Below are 15,790 nucleotides of genomic sequence, written 5' to 3' on the forward strand. Positions count from 1 at the left end.
TTCCATGTTGGAACCTCGACCATACATTTCATTACTGGAGGGGAGGGGGGGCTCTATTTTTGAGGGAGGGGGGCACATTTTGCCGGGCGCAGAGATTATTGCATTATAAATAGTTGAATCCTAAAAGTGTATGAGGGACACAACCTGAATAAAAGACTTTTAAAAAGACCCCAAAACGGACTAATATTTATAACTTTGAAAGGGCAACTGCCTTCATTTATTCAGTCAGTTTCTTTTTTTTTCAAAACTTGCTTGACTAAGGTCATGTCAAAAAATGTAAAAACCTTATTATGGGTGTTTATTGAAATAGGGGAAACGAGTATAACAATTTATGTATAAAAAAAACATGTAGCAAGTGCGATGTCAATGGACCCTATAGATGAGGAGGAAGAGGAGGAGGGGGGGGGGCGACTTTGAGATGACATTGAGGCTGTGTAGATGGGAGCTGAGTCTCTGGTTGTTGATGTTAGACAGTCGCACAAGGCGAAGCGGCTGCTGCCCGTGTTGATTCAGCCTCCTCCTCTTCCTCCTCCTCCTCCTCTTCCTCCTCCTGGTCTTCAGCACTGCTCCCCGCTGGACAGCTCCTGCTTGGACATCTCTAACGCTGCAAGGTCCTTATAAGTCTTTTAATGGAAGTAAAATCTATTTATGTTCCAAGAAATATTGGGAGTTTACAACTTTATCCACAGGAGGAATCTACGGATACCTCGTTTCGAGATTTGTGGCAGGCAGCGTATCCTCGGCGGAACAGATCACAAATTCATTGTGAGTAAACTGGGTGCTGAATTCCTGCGCCTGTCTGTGCGTGTGTGCGTGTTTGAACCCCCATACAAACGAGTCTGGCTAATGCATCTTTTTTTTTTTTTTTGGCTTTGCAGCAATAGTGAGTGTGATCAAATTGTGAATGAGACTGTCAATGCGTTGCTGGGGTCAGTGTAATGACTGCATGATGAGCTCCGCACCTACATGCTACAGCTAATTAAATGCCGAATTGTTTACGGTTTGCTCGTCTATTGGATGGTGCAAATGTGGAGACTCATTCTTGTTCGTTTAATAACATGTTTTGTGCTCAATGTATCGCATAGAATGAGGTGGCTATTTGTGCAGCCTGGTGCGTAAAGCTTTTACGCATAGGACATCCCTTTGTCTCCACAATGCGTTTTGTGTTCCAGTTTGTTTAAGACCTCTCTGTATCTCTGCTGCTTGCATTACTGTATGTGGATAACTGTTTGGAAAATCTGCAGGTGGTAATTGGTGGACTCTACTTCATTATGCTTAATTATCATAGGCTATCTGCTATTGCCACGGTGCGTCTTGCGCTTGAAGCGCATGTTTTGGATCCTGCAATTTGTCTCAAAGTTTTCTTTTTTCGTTGATGTTGGTGGTATCAAGTTCCTTTTTTTGGCTTATGTAATTGCGTACTTTGTTTAGGCTATCAGGTTTGTGCTGATCTGGTTTCGGCTGCTGTTAATTTACGCACATCTGTCGTCTGTGTTTTAGTTATGGGAGCAAGTCCAGCATGACTTTGTCATCGATGGGTTTTCGTATTGTTGGTGTTTGTTGAGTCAGATATAAATGAAAATGTTGTCAGGCAGCAAATGTTCAAAAGACGCTTAAGTATGCGTTTATAAGAGCACGTTTCAGTAAAGCAGTGCATGTTTGATTTTACTGACATTGTTTTATTGTACCTGCCAGGGAGTAAATGATTGTCGTGAAAAATGTGTTCGCTTTACAAGTAACCACATTTTCAGCGCCTCCTGGAAAAAAAACGACCAAATGCTCTATTCACGATTGCAGGTTAACGGCGACTGACAAGCCGTGTGTGCACAGTCTTCATCTCCAGACATTTGGTCCAAAGGTTAGGTCCAAAAACCGCGAAGCTGCTGTCTGCGTGGTCTGGTGCTGAAGCATACCGTCCGACTGCCAGGACCTCTGCCAAATCCAGAGACATGGCGACGAACGGCACCAAAACGGATGGACAAGTCACAGAACTGAACGAGGTGGCCACTAATAATGACAAGCCCAAGTCGCTGGACGTGAAACCCGAGAAGCAGAAAAAGGATTTGCCTGACAGAGAAACATGGGGAGGGAGATTTGATTTTCTCCTGTCGTGTGTGGGTTATGCAATTGGACTGGGAAACGTATGGAGATTTCCCTATCTCTGTGGAAAAAACGGTGGAGGTAAACCTTATTTTCACAGCTAATTTAAGCAAATTGCATGGCCCAATAAGCTCCATGATGCACATAGTCGAGTTTACCTAAATGACCGTGTCGACTACATGAAATTAATGAACATCACACATTTACAACCCTAATTAATTGACGTTGTGCTGTGGTGTTTGAAGTAATGCATCAGTGCAGCCTAAGATTGGTAATTAATTTTAATGTATAACTTCATCTACTTTTGTCCATCCAGGAGCCTTCTTGATTCCCTATTTTTTGACCCTCATATTTGCTGGGGTCCCCTTGTTTCTACTGGAATGCTCCCTTGGTCAATACACCTCAATTGGAGGGCTTGGTGTGTGGAAACTGGCTCCTATGTTTAAAGGTATACTTCACTTAAATATTCCTGGAAAAATGTGTCTTGATTCAAGGCCTACCTAAAAAAGTATGGTATTTGGTGCTTTTATAGACATACTTTTGACTATCAGGATTTATGGAGGCCACATAACACACATATCCAATGATAGTTTTACTACACTGCCTAATTCATTTCTGTATGATAGGTGTGGGCCTTGCAGCAGCTGTCCTGTCCTTCTGGCTTAACATTTACTACATTGTAATCATTTCTTGGGCCATTTACTACCTGTACAACTCCTTCACCACTGTAAGTATTACACAGTATACTCATGTGATTCATAAAAAGCTGAAACCAGCATAGGGTCATGGTTCTTATATATCGGTTCATTAGGAATTCTAGTCTGTTTAATCTGTTTATTATTTATAATCCATAAATGTGTCAAGTGGAAAACTCTGCAATGTTTGTTTTACAGGATCTTCCATGGAGCACATGTAACAATCCATGGAACACAGAGAAATGTTATACAAACCACTCCATTGCTGATACCACCAACCTCACCAGTTCAGTGTTGGAGTTTTGGGAGTAAGATATTGACTGCTTTCTCTTGCTTTCACAACAGCGGAGCTTTAAAGTACCCTGCATGTATCCCTGAAATACATAAAAGACAGCCTTCTCTGCTGCATGCTTAAGTTCCTGTGTGTGTGTGTGTGTGTGTGTGTGTGTGTGTGTGTGGTGTGTGTGTGTGTGTGTTGTGTGTGTGTGTGTGTGTGGTGTGTGTGTGTGTGTGTGTGTGTGAATTTGTGTGTGTTGTGTGCTTGCGTGTGTATAACAGTGTCATTGTTGCTCGCTCTGACTTATAGGCGCAACATGCATGAAATGACCGATGGCTTGGAAAAACCAGGCCAGATTCGGATGCCACTGGCAATAACGTTGGCCATCGCCTGGGTCCTTGTGTACTTCTGTATCTGGAAAGGGGTTAGCTGGACAGGGAAGGTAAGACGTTTGCCAGATTTGGGTATCCAAGACCTCTCATGCTATGTTGGTTCCCAATACGTAGTAGTATGTGACAGTAATGCAATATTAATCAGTCTAATATCACCTCATCAATCATTTACACTGCAGTCAGGATTGTCCAGATTGATTTTAAAATAAGAGAAGAGACATCAAACACTCATGTTCAGTAATCCTACGCTGCCTCATGGTGGCTCCTCTAATTCCAACTCTCCTGACACTGTGTCTATACTGAGTGTGGATTCATGATAGGAGGAGCAACAAACAGCCATACGCTACAATCTGGTTTTGTCCTCTCCCTTCACTCCCTGCAGCCTCCCTCCCATGTGGTGCCACATTTTGAAAGTCTAGTGCATCACATGACCATGGAAAATAAAATTTGTTTTGGTCACAAAAAAATCCCATCCCCCTGCACACTTTTTTCACAAAATGCTTGCACAGTGTCATACATCTACACAGCCATTCAAAGTAAAGCTGCAGTGATTTCTTTACTGAATTATTGGTCTCTTTATCTGTTTTGTTTTTTTGTGTGTGGAAGAGACAGAATAAATTAAATCTAGAACATCTTTACAACCTTTATAAATATTTCTGAATAATGGGGGAATTTCAAATGTACAACTTCTGTATGAATCATAAATTTACTTCAGATTCAATGGCGTTACCATGCTGATCCTGCTGTCTCACACTGTATAGGTCGTTTACTTCTCAGCCACGTATCCCTACTTCATGCTGTTTATTCTCTTCATCCGTGGCGTGACTCTACCTGGAGCTAAAGAAGGAATTCTGTTCTATATCACTCCGGACTTTGCAAAGCTCAAAGAATCTGAGGTAATGACATATTATCATATGATTCATACCTACGTACTGCATGCCTGAGTGAGCAGAGCTAGGGCCTCACGCAGCTAAACGCTTGTATTTTTTTGTCAGGTATGGCTGGATGCAGCTACCCAGATCTTTTTTTCTTACGGATTGGGATTGGGCTCACTTATAGCTCTGGGCAGCTATAACCCTTTCAATAACAATGTTTACAGGTAAGACTGATCGTGATTCATAAATAGAGACAGAATCTGTTTGAAAGAGACAGATAATGCCGCTGGATTTAATCTATCAGAGCAAATCATAATAGCTGAAGATTATTTTACTATATCATAGGCCTCTGTTGATGACCTTATTTAAGGATACTTAATAAGAGCTGTCGGTGTTGTCGGCATTCTCCAAGTTGACAAAAAATCCTGGTGAGGCAGAGATGGTTCAATATAAAGATTTTATTCACAATTTTATTATGATCTTATCCTTATTCAGTCCCACCTTCTTAGTTCTATCCACAAATATGTCCCTGTCCTCCTTTCTAGGGCCAGTTATGCAACAGAATATTGGAAAGAACATAGTTTTTAAGGTTACCAAAATAAGTACTAGACTTTCAGTGGTATCCTGACCTTTCAATGGCTGTGTCCCAACCGAAGACTCTGTTCTCTGTCAGATACCACTGCACTTGTGGAAAGCTCCCAGGCTCATTGTACAACAGTGCGTGCAGAGGTTATGTGTTTAACTAGAACATACATACTGGGGATTTCTACCAGAGAGCCTTTGAAGTGTCTTTTAAATGTAAGTTGCTGGAATGAATGTAATAATCTAAGGAGAAGGCAGTTTCTTGAGCATGCTAGAGTGAAAAACAACAACAACTATGATTGCGAAGTGTTTTCTCCAGCAGCCCCATGGTTCTGGGTCACATCAACAATCTAACATGCACTCATTTTGTGTGCTTGCTTCAAATAAATCAATCTTATTTTACATAGATATCTATGCAAAAAAATACGTTCGTATTTGTATGTGTCTGTCGTAAATAATAACGTATGATTTTGTCAACATCTGTATGATAAAAAGGAATTAATAGCAGGGACGCATTCTCACAGCGACTCTTTCAGACCTCGGCCTCTCCTGTGTGGCCTGTTTTGAGGGAAGCTCGATACAGTGAAAAAAGTGTTTGACAACATGTCTGTTTTGTATTTCCTCTCCTCAGAGACTCCATCATTGTGTGCTGCATCAACTCATGTACCAGCATGTTTGCTGGCTTTGTGATCTTCTCTATTGTTGGCTTCATGTCATATGTGACAAAGAGACCCATTGCCGATGTAGCAGCTTCAGGTAGGATTGCATATTACTGCGGGCCTTTTTTCTGTACTGGTTCTATCTTCTTCACTTATTAGTGACAGCATTTGTCATTTTTATGTGAATATATGTGTTTTCAGTCATAACAGAGTACTATGAGAATAGCCCTAATGAAATATGTGATTTTCCCATTTACTATCCAGGTCCTGGCTTAGCTTTTCTGGCCTACCCACAGGCTGTAACCGAGTTGCCTGTGTCTCCTCTCTGGGCCATTCTGTTCTTCTCCATGCTGCTCATGCTGGGGATAGACAGCCAGGTAAGGGGCTTGGAGATGATCTGCTCATGGGCTGACCTAAATATTTAAATGCAGGTACCTATCATGCAGCTCACCCCTGCGCTCTGTTGATAAGTATGCAATTTGCTTCTTGTGGACAGATATAGCTGAGCTTTGACATCGGCTGTCAAGTCTTTTTAACGTAACTTTATCACCTCCATGTGCCCGCAAGTTTCCTTGTCTGTGTGTGTGTTTCTTTTCTGTATGATATTTGGGTTTGAATAAGGCCACAGAGACTAGAAACAAAAATGGATACATGCAGCTATACACTAGATATGACCGCCAGCTCTTTATAGTAAAAGACATAAATTATAACGCTATTCTAAATAGGGTAAATAGTCTTTGCATATCAGAGCTATTACCACAATGGCTTCCAAGATGTGGATGCTTGGTCATTCAGATTGCGTTAGTGTTTCTGTCCCACGGTTTGGTGCACACTGCAACTCTTTGTCATTTGTCATCATCCGTCAGCCTAACCACTAAAATAAAACTTCCTTGGTCAAGAATACATTTTACAAAATAGTCACAGACCTCAACATATAATATAATATATATATATATATATATATAAAGATAAATATACAGAATTTATTTAAAGAAAATATTTGTGTCAAAGAACTCTTGCTAGTTTATAAATCCCTTAACGGTTTAGGTCCAAAATACATTTCTGATCTGCTACTACACTATGACCCCCCCAGACCTCTCAGGTCATCTGGGACAGGTCTACTTTCTGTCCCCAGAGTCAGAACTAAACAGGGTGAAGCAGCTTTCAGTTTCTATGCTCCTCATATCTGGAATAAACTCCCAGAAACCTGCAGATCCGCTGCTACTCTCAGTTCTTTTAAATCAAGGCTGAAGACCTTCCTTTTTGATGCTGCCTTTCTTTAAATGAATGCTCATTTCTTTAAATTTCTTATGCTGCACTGTAACTTTTATTCTTGTGTTTTATGTGTCCTAATGTTTCTATTTTGTTTTTAACTGTCTATTCATGTGTTTTATTGGTTTTTAATGCTTATGACTTTTAACTGTTTGTACTTGTGTTTTATCTGTTTAACTGATTTTGTGTAAAGCACTTTGAATTGCCCTGTTGCTGAAATGTGCTATACAAATAAAGCTGCCTTGCCTTGCCTTGCCTAGTGATTGTGTACATATTCACACTTACGCTTAATGCTGTTCCTATGATTTTGTCTTTCAGTTCTGCACTGTTGAAGGCTTCATCACTGCTCTGGTGGATGAGTTTCCCAGAGCTCTTCGGGGTAGACGAGAGATCTTCATCGCGTGTGTCTGTCTGGTGTCCTATTTGATCGGACTCTCAAACATCACACAGGTACAGCTGGGCCAGCTCTCTTACGTTACCACTGTCAATTAATGGAACGAGATTAAACAGATGAGTAATAGAATTGAAAGATGTAATAAAAAGATACAAATCCATGCATCTACTGTATGCAGTGGGCAAGAGGCAATTTAAAGGTTGACTTGGTCTTTTAATTGCATTAAATGCATTACCAGAATATGTTGTACTGTAATCTAACACTTATCCATGTTTCTGTAACCAGGGTGGAATCTATGTGTTCAAACTGTTTGACTACTACTCTGCCAGTGGAATGTGTCTGCTGTTCTTGGTCTTCTTTGAATGCATCTCCATATCCTGGTGCTACGGTGTGTATCTTTCATTCTTTTTGTGTCCTTTGTGCAATGCAGCAGAACGGAACAAAATCATCATTCAAAAATTGCATTTTTCTTTAATTTTACAAATGTAGTTAGTGAAATATCACATACATGAAATGTTGGGGAAAATATGAAGGTTAGAAAAAATCACACCTATCCAAAGATATTTGCGCAGCTTCAAACACTGTTCTGCCTCAAGGTCATGTGTTCCACCTCACCGTCCTCATCATCATGCATGGCAGACCGGCAGCAAATTGAAATAGATTGGATATGAATATTTTGATCATAGATTCATTTGTCTCGCAGGTGTGAACAAGTTCTACGACAACATCCAGGAGATGATTGGCTACAGGCCTTGTATATGGTGGAAGATGTGCTGGGTCGTGTTCACCCCTCTCATTGTCGGTGTGAGTACTCTGAACTAATACAATCGTACATCTAAAGTCATGACATGAAAAATGAGACAATAAATAAAGTCAATATTACCTGCCTACAGCCATGTCAGGCTGAGACAGTGCTGCCTCTAGTCAGTGGTGTCAGGATGCATAAAGGGTCTCATGTCTCCCACAGGGGGTGTTCTTGTTCAGCGCCATACAAATGGTTCCTCTCAAAATGGGAGACTATGTGTTCCCAGGCTGGGGTCAGGGAGTGGGCTGGCTCATGGCACTGTCCTCCATGGTTCTCATACCAGGGTACATGATCTATATGTATCTCGGACTTAAGGGCACTTACAAAGAGGTAAGAAGTCAATTGTCTGTTGGATTTGGTAGGCGAGCATGAGGTCTTGCTAGCTTGTGTTGCCAGATTTGCTTTCTCTGTAAGATGACAAACCTTATACGTATACTCTTATGTAATTCATTTGGATTGTGTTTCTCTCCCAGCGACTTCGGATAATGCTTCAGCCTCCAGCAGTTGTCAGGCGACCTCTGGAGAATGGACCTGAGCAGCAAGTGGAAACCAACACCGCTAACTTACCCAGCCCTGCCAATCCAGCCAGTCCAGCTAGTCCTGCCAACCCAGCTCCCGTAAACCCTGCCAGCCCCGCCAATCCAGCTCCCGTCAACTCAACCAGCCCCGTGACCCCTGCTAACCCAGCTCCTCCGCCAGCTAATCCAGCCCTCGCCGCCAGCCCAGTGAACCCAGCAACTAGTCCCACCACCATCACCATCACCACCACTACCACCACAGCCAGTCCGGCTAACCCCCCCACCACAACTGTTAGCCCGATCAGCCCACCACCCAACCCAGCCAGCCCAACGGAGCATGTTAACCCCCCGAACCCAACAAGCCCCACCTCTAACCTAACCAATGCCGAGGCCAACGTGTAGGCAACAAAGAAACCCTCATGGAGCATGTAGACAAAAGAGAACATTACAAAGGACTTCCAAGATTTTAATTGATTCACCTACCTCCAGGGGCAATATGTGATCAAAACAGATTTTCAAACCATGTTTAATTTTTCTGCATTTGTAAAACCAAGCCAATGATGTCGTATTGTTGGTTTGCATTCTGAAAACAATATCAAAGACTGTTAGTGTTCATAAATACAACCATAAATCTGAATCTAAAAAAAAAAATGTAAACATACTGTGTAATACTGTGAGAAAAGAAAAAAACATATAGATTAGAGATTTGTTGACTATCTTCATGAATCAAGTAAATACCGTGTGAATATAGTAGATAAAGTAGTGAACAAAATTGACATCATTGAAGAGTGCAAGGGATGGCGTCAATTTTTTTGTGGATGTTTACTAAACCTCACACAGTTGTCTCTTTTCCAAATGTTGCACTCTGTGAGGTAAACTACAGGCCACAAAGCAAGCGGGGAGCTCTGAGTAAGCACAACGCCAATAAGAAGTTCAAGTTTAGGAGCTCTGTTGCAAAAGATTTTGTGTGTGAGAGAGACTGTTATTTTTCCTTCCTTTTTTTCAGTAAAAAAAAGGGAAAACTTTTATGTGATCGAAACATTTTTAGAATTATTTTTAGGATGTTTTATACTATATGTGTTGGGTATGGAGGACCAAAATCAATAGGCAGACAAAAGCAAAAACTATGCCATTTAGTGTTTGGTTGGCGAAGCACAGGGTACAATGAAGTACAAAAGAAAAGAAGAAAAAAAAGAAAAAGCACAGGGTTAGAAAAATGATTTACGAACATCGACTATCCCTTAATGCTGACAGTCAATCCTGTTTACGTTTTGCATGCTTTCCTCAGGAACATCAGTGAAAATTTCTGAAATGTCTCCTTACAAAAAAAAAAAAGAAAAGAAGAAGAAGAACAAAGAAGGCCTTAAGCCAACACACCAATTTTAACTAAGCCATAGTCTGTTTACATGACTGGGCAGAACTACAAAATACAACTTTGTATGCTAGAACAAAAACCTGGACCAAGTCTGTGTTTAAGTACAGTCATCATTTTTTTCTTTATGTGTAATGATCAATTATAGTTTGATCTATATGTATTCAGCAATACATATGTAGATGTATAAGTGCAGGCCAGTAAGCAAGTGGTCTGTTTCTGTTTTTGTTTATGTTGTCTTTGCTTTACTAGTGAAAAGCAAAAAGCTTTAATTTCCCCAGACTTTTGCCATGGCGTTTTAGGACAATGTGAGTTTGCTTCTATGGCAGCTACTGTGAAAGGCATCTGGTTGAACAGAACATGTTTACTTTGAAAAGCAAAACAACTGAGCGAAAATGGGAAATGGCTACAGTTCATGTCCTGTGAATTTTGTATAAAGTTACTCTACCACAGTTTTCTCTGGAACTTTGTTGTAAAACTGTACTGTGTAAAACATGTAACTGTAAATGTCTGTAATACATTGGAAGTTATTGTCTAAATGTTGAAAAAATGGAGTTGCTGTTTTCTGCAATAATATTTTGATCACAGAAGCTAAAGCACATATCTTACAGAAATATACGAAATGATGATGACAATGAAGATGCTGACGATTATATTAAAAAATAGAAACTATGTCTAGTAAAACAATATTGTTTTGTATATTTTTAACTGTCTCACTGCCTAATGTAAAACATAATATAAACATGATATGTATCTAAATGGTGTCACATGATAAAGCACGATTGTTATGTTATACAAACAGAAAAAGACTGAAAAAATAAAGAATTATAGAAAATATAAATACAATACATGCCTGGCATATGTCCTTTATAGCATATGTATTTTAAAGTAGCAGCCCCGTGCTTTTCAACACTGTAATAAGGAAATTAGGTCAACTAACTATCCTATCAAAAGATGTATTCTGTACTGTATCCTCCTGCAGTTCCCTTTTTTTGAAAAACCCTGTTGTCGTCCATAGAGTATTTCTAGTCAATAGGTATAGAAAAATGCAATCCTAATAAAACTACAAGCAAGGATTAAGAGGAAAAAAGTACAAAGTGTTGTGTAGCTGGGTTTATTTTTTGTTTAGTTACAATGAGGCCAAGTGGGACGAGTAAAATTAAGCGAAACTTTTCTTCAGTAGTTTTGGGAGAAGAGGACCCCCAGCTTAACTCTAACGTGGGGGTAAAAAAAAGAATTTAACATTACAGTAAAATGAAACATCAAAAGAGAATGAGAGAAATGCATCTGAAGCCCATCCTTGTGGTTTATTGAGTGTCAGAAACACAAGCTAATAGAGAGAGGCCTCGGAAAGAAAAACATCACCATAGAACAGCTCCTGGCCTGGGGCCTGGCGTGCCCACCCGCCCCATCTCCCCAACCTCTTATGGCTCTGTGTATTTGATGTGTGTGTGTGTGTGTGTGTGTGTGCCTGCTGCATCTTCTCCCCCACCCTCCTGCAGTTGCTGTTTCCATTAGCTTCCAGTGTGATAAAAGAGACGGCACCAGCTGACACTACCACAATGACTTGCCGTGGATAAAGGAATGAGATGTCCCCTCTTGTAGCTTGTGGCAAACTGTGTGTCTGTGTGTGTCTGTGTGTGTGTCTGTGTGTGTGTGTGTGTTTGTGTGTGTGGGCGGGGGGGGGGGGGGGGGGACAGAAGACAGAAAGCTATGTGTTTTAGTGGACTGGGGTTTCAATCATGCCCCTAAGGGCGGCTGATATATAAACTAGCCCCTGATGGATGGCTCACTAGCCTCCTTTATTACTAGTTGTGTAATTTAGCATCATTACCTATGAAAACCAGTCACCACCGAGACAGCCCCAAACGGATGTCTTATATCAACAAGAGCCATAGATCATCATTTTCGGCAGGGGAGGACAGGAAGGTGGACGCTCTTGATTATTTGGGAGCAATCTAGCAGAACACAATTAGTCTTAGGTTATAGTGTCAGCAGTGTTCAGCAGCTTCAGCAGTGATGGATTGAACGTCTTTAAAATTGTTATTACCAATATATTTATACACAGAAAAAGACATATTTTTTTCTGGGTTTTAGTAGGGTGCAAAGCATGTCCTTGTTTTTCTACCAGAGAGGATGTTCAAATAGTTGACCTATTTCTGAACTTCCTTTGTTTCCCCCCCCAGCGTTTTCACAAACAACCAATACTTGCTTACATCCCAGTAATTCTGAATTCTGTGACCCATTGATTGTGTGACCTGATTAGGAATTTTAGCTACACTTCCGGATTGGGTTACGCATTTTGATAGCTGTGATGGCAGAGACTGGTGGCCAGTCTTAGTGCATTGGTCTGTATAGAGCATTAGTCTCCCTTTGCCAGACCCTCCTCCAAAGCGAGCTGAAGGAGGGTCTGGCTACTCCACAGGGCATTTGGGATGAGAGGAAGACGGGCTCTGGTTTCATGGCATTTCTTTTTAAACCAGTTGTCTTGGGTGGCGCTAAGCTCTGCACAGAGCCGCTGCAAAATAGCTATGTGAGAGAAAACCCAGATAGTTAGTCAGTTGTCTCAATTTATAAGTGATCTTTTTTGTTTGGCACAGCGTCATTCCATTACACAGTTGGAATGTCACAAACTAAATACATCACACCCACAGCAGACGTCACAGCAACGTCACGTGACGCTTCTGAAGATGACTGCAGAGGCAGTCCCCCAAAAGTATGACAACAAATTTTAAGCCTATCGTGTAAGAAAAAAAGATCACTTAGAAATTGAAGTAGTAGGCTAAATGAATTTGTTTGGATTGTCTCAAATAACCCTGAGGAGCAGTCAACAAGAGTCCTCATTAATCCACCCAATTTAAAATTACAACAGAAAGAAAGCGGAAGGAAACGGAAAATACATCCGGCAGAATTTCCTGCAGCACCGGAGCAATCCCAGAAGTGTAACGTCAAGGATATAGATTAATAGAGCATTAACACCTGGCCTATCAAAGTCCATCAGCCATTTTCCTATAGCTGACACATTAGCGTCACTGAATCTGATGGTCACACATTTCACCCATTCCTATAATGACCCTTAGTGACAGCAGATGGAGATGGAGGCCAAGTTGGTGCTCATGTCCAAATGATAATTCTGTCTTCATTTTGTCTTTCAATGATCATCAAATATCAGTTTTTTCCCTTGTGCCTTAATGAGTAAATTAAGGGAACACCTCCAGAAGTCTGCACAGTGTCATTCTCATTTCCTGTCTCACAATGCGGATAATATGAAGCCCATTGATTCTGTAACTATGATTAAGGGGTATATAAAATATAAAATAAACTTGACCACAAACTGACACATTAGTTGTGTTTATGTATCAGCACTGTCCACATTAATTGATATAGATCGCATTATTGTGTGATACTATTTTTTTTCATGCAGAGTCTCTGGGCTCACCAGCTCCATTTTGTGGCCAGATCTGAGCATGGGGACATTGTTTGGAGTTTAGCATTTCTTGGCACTCTCCGTTGCAAGCCTATTTTTAAAGTTAAAAAGTGCTTGCAGTGTGGCCACAAGAGAGGACACTGAAGAAGCAAACTGGTGATCCATGATGCTTTTATGAAAGGATGACAGAACACTACAGCTTATAAACTCACACAGGCTGCAATGATTAATCCTCATAGCCCACTTAGAGCAAGAAAAAAATTAATTCTGCTGTGAAGATGAAAAGGCTGATAATTATGTTTATACTTTCTCTGTTTTTAACTCCAGTGCCAGAGGATTTTCTTAATTGTAACGCCCTATTGGATTTATGTTGTGGGTCATCAAACCTGCATATTTTTTGATGTGGGTTTTGTGTGATCATTTGTGACATTTTTCCTCCAGTGCACGTGGTTTGCCCCGGACTTCTATCTGAGGTACACTCACCCGAGAATTCAAAGCAAATACATTAATGAACAACTAATCTTTGCAGATGCATGAATCTACATATCAATGTAATCAGAGGATGTTGTGTGCATGGCTATTTCCAGCAGAGGGGCTGAGAGGATGTCAAGCATGCAAATCCTCTCTGCATATATGCTAATTGGGCTCCATTTTCCAATCTGAATATGAACCTTGCCGAAATGAACTTTTTTTACCAGTTCACTTTTCAAGGTGTCTTTTTGCACACACACACACACACACACACACACAAACTGCACTGCTGCTTAGATCAAGCATGCATTCAAGCATTGGGTAAGATCTGAGATGAACGGGTGCACTCTGGGACATGAGAAATTGTGGCTTCCCGATGATTTTGCTGTTTGATAGTGTGCTCTTGTGACACAGCAAATATAGCAGTTATTTCAGGCAGCGAAGCTCAGAGGCAAGCGGAGGCGCATACGTTTTCTGTACAGATGCAAATGCCAGATTCTGAGGCCTATGCCAGAGAGGTTACCCTGTCACAAGGACTTATCACACTTGCAGTATGACAATCTATGGGTTTAGATTAACAAATCCCCCTCTACTGGAAATTATACAGTGTAGGGGGAAATTATCCTTTAAAAAGAACTTCAATTTACATTATCTTGCCCTTCCCCCACCTTGCCCCTTTTGGTAGCTCATACACCTACAATATCAAATGGAGAAACCTGTACCCATCTGTCTCATGTGGTATCTAATGAAAATATATTTAACTGTTTGAAATGCCGCTCTGTATTTCTGTACAAACAACGGTACAGTTACTGTACTTATCCAAAAAGAGGTTAGCATTTTTAGTCGAGGAATATTGGAAAAAAAGCAGCTGTTAAAATGAATACTTTGTAAAATGAATCTCTGTGAGAGTGAATTTAAAGTCGCAATAAAGAGGACAATTTTAGTTAATCATGAGACTGTCCCCTGTTACTTTCAGTTTGCTGGAGCGCTTGTTGTCTTTTGTCACAGCTTATAACGTCTCCCCAATGTGCCAGAGGCTTATGGGGGAGTCATTGTAGATTACTGCCTTGGTCAAACACAGAATGCAAATCAGGCCGAGGAACAGGCACTGGAGAAAAAAAAAATCACGGTGCAGGGAATATCTAAAAAAAAAAAGAAAAAAAGAAACTGCAATATGTTCCTTCAATAAATCTGTCATATACTCTAAATTGCAAGTGTGTTTGTGCGTGCGTGTGTATACAGTTGCATATATTTGAATATTTTGAAAGAAAAAAAAAGAATATCGGAGCCGATGTTTTCTAATATTAATTACAACAATTTTTTTTTTAATTTACAGGACTGAACAGTTCATGGCCAAATGTAAGCCAAAGGGAGAAATGCCACATAGTGAGCAAGACATGTTACTCTGCCTAGATGTCACGCACAGTGGGTGCTCTGGATGATCTTGTGCCCTGATGTGAATCTAGAGGGAGAAAGGACTAGCTCTCCAGTGAAGCTCCTCTAATGGCTTCCCTCCTTGATTCCCTGCCCAAAGGCTTTAAGGCCCTGTGCTCTACCCTCTTTAGGCTGTGGGACTTTGATAATAGCTGACAAATGAAAAACTCTGCTGACATCAAATGGAGTTATTTGTTTCTCTGCTCTTACACAGAAACGTACTCCACTCCACTGTGTTCCACTGAATTCTCATTAATCTGCAGCTAATCTCCTAAAACTTCACCCACACCGACTGGCAATGCTGCACCTCCTGTGTGCTTACAGTACATGCATATTCTGCATTGTGTTCAGTTGCGTTTGCATAAATGGATGGATGCACGTGTGTGTGTGTGCGAACATGTTTATGTTTATGCATGGGTTTACTGTGAATGTGTCCAAATTCTCCTGTTAAGTGTAAAGACAAAACCAGGCAGCTGCTCTGGGCACAGCTTTAGTAAAGACCTGCATTCTTAATACA

The 15,790-nt window shown here is 40.8% G+C and overlaps 1 protein-coding gene across 1 annotated transcript; it reads left to right on the forward strand.

Moving 5' to 3' along the window:
* Nucleotides 1-449: 449 nt before the first annotated feature.
* slc6a1a (solute carrier family 6 member 1a) lies at nucleotides 450-10,625 on the forward strand. Its single transcript, XM_032520891.1, has 15 exons — nucleotides 450-765; nucleotides 1,798-2,181; nucleotides 2,417-2,548; nucleotides 2,727-2,827; nucleotides 2,994-3,103; nucleotides 3,382-3,514; nucleotides 4,226-4,360; nucleotides 4,460-4,563; nucleotides 5,553-5,677; nucleotides 5,845-5,957; nucleotides 7,171-7,302; nucleotides 7,532-7,634; nucleotides 7,950-8,050; nucleotides 8,214-8,381; nucleotides 8,525-10,625. The coding sequence occupies exons 2-15, from the start codon at nucleotides 1,950-1,952 to the stop codon at nucleotides 8,969-8,971; spliced, it is 2,136 nt and encodes a 711-aa protein (XP_032376782.1). The 5' UTR covers nucleotides 450-765; nucleotides 1,798-1,949; the 3' UTR covers nucleotides 8,972-10,625.
* The last annotated feature ends 5,165 nt before the right edge of the window (nucleotides 10,626-15,790 follow it).

This window comes from Etheostoma spectabile, chromosome 7 (genome assembly GCF_008692095.1).
Source record: "Etheostoma spectabile isolate EspeVRDwgs_2016 chromosome 7, UIUC_Espe_1.0, whole genome shotgun sequence".
Taxonomy (NCBI): domain Eukaryota; kingdom Metazoa; phylum Chordata; class Actinopteri; order Perciformes; family Percidae; genus Etheostoma; species Etheostoma spectabile.

Excerpts from the sequence above, each read along its gene's own strand:
- slc6a1a (XM_032520891.1), top strand. The coding sequence starts at position 1,950 with ATGGCGACGAACGGCACCAAAACGGATGGACAAGTCACAGAACTGAAC. Across the intron at positions 4,564-5,552 it reads TTCAATAACAATGTTTACAG|AGACTCCATCATTGTGTGCT; the intron begins GTAAGACTGATC and ends TCCTCTCCTCAG. Across the intron at positions 8,051-8,213 it reads TCACCCCTCTCATTGTCGGT|GGGGTGTTCTTGTTCAGCGC; the intron begins GTGAGTACTCTG and ends TGTCTCCCACAG.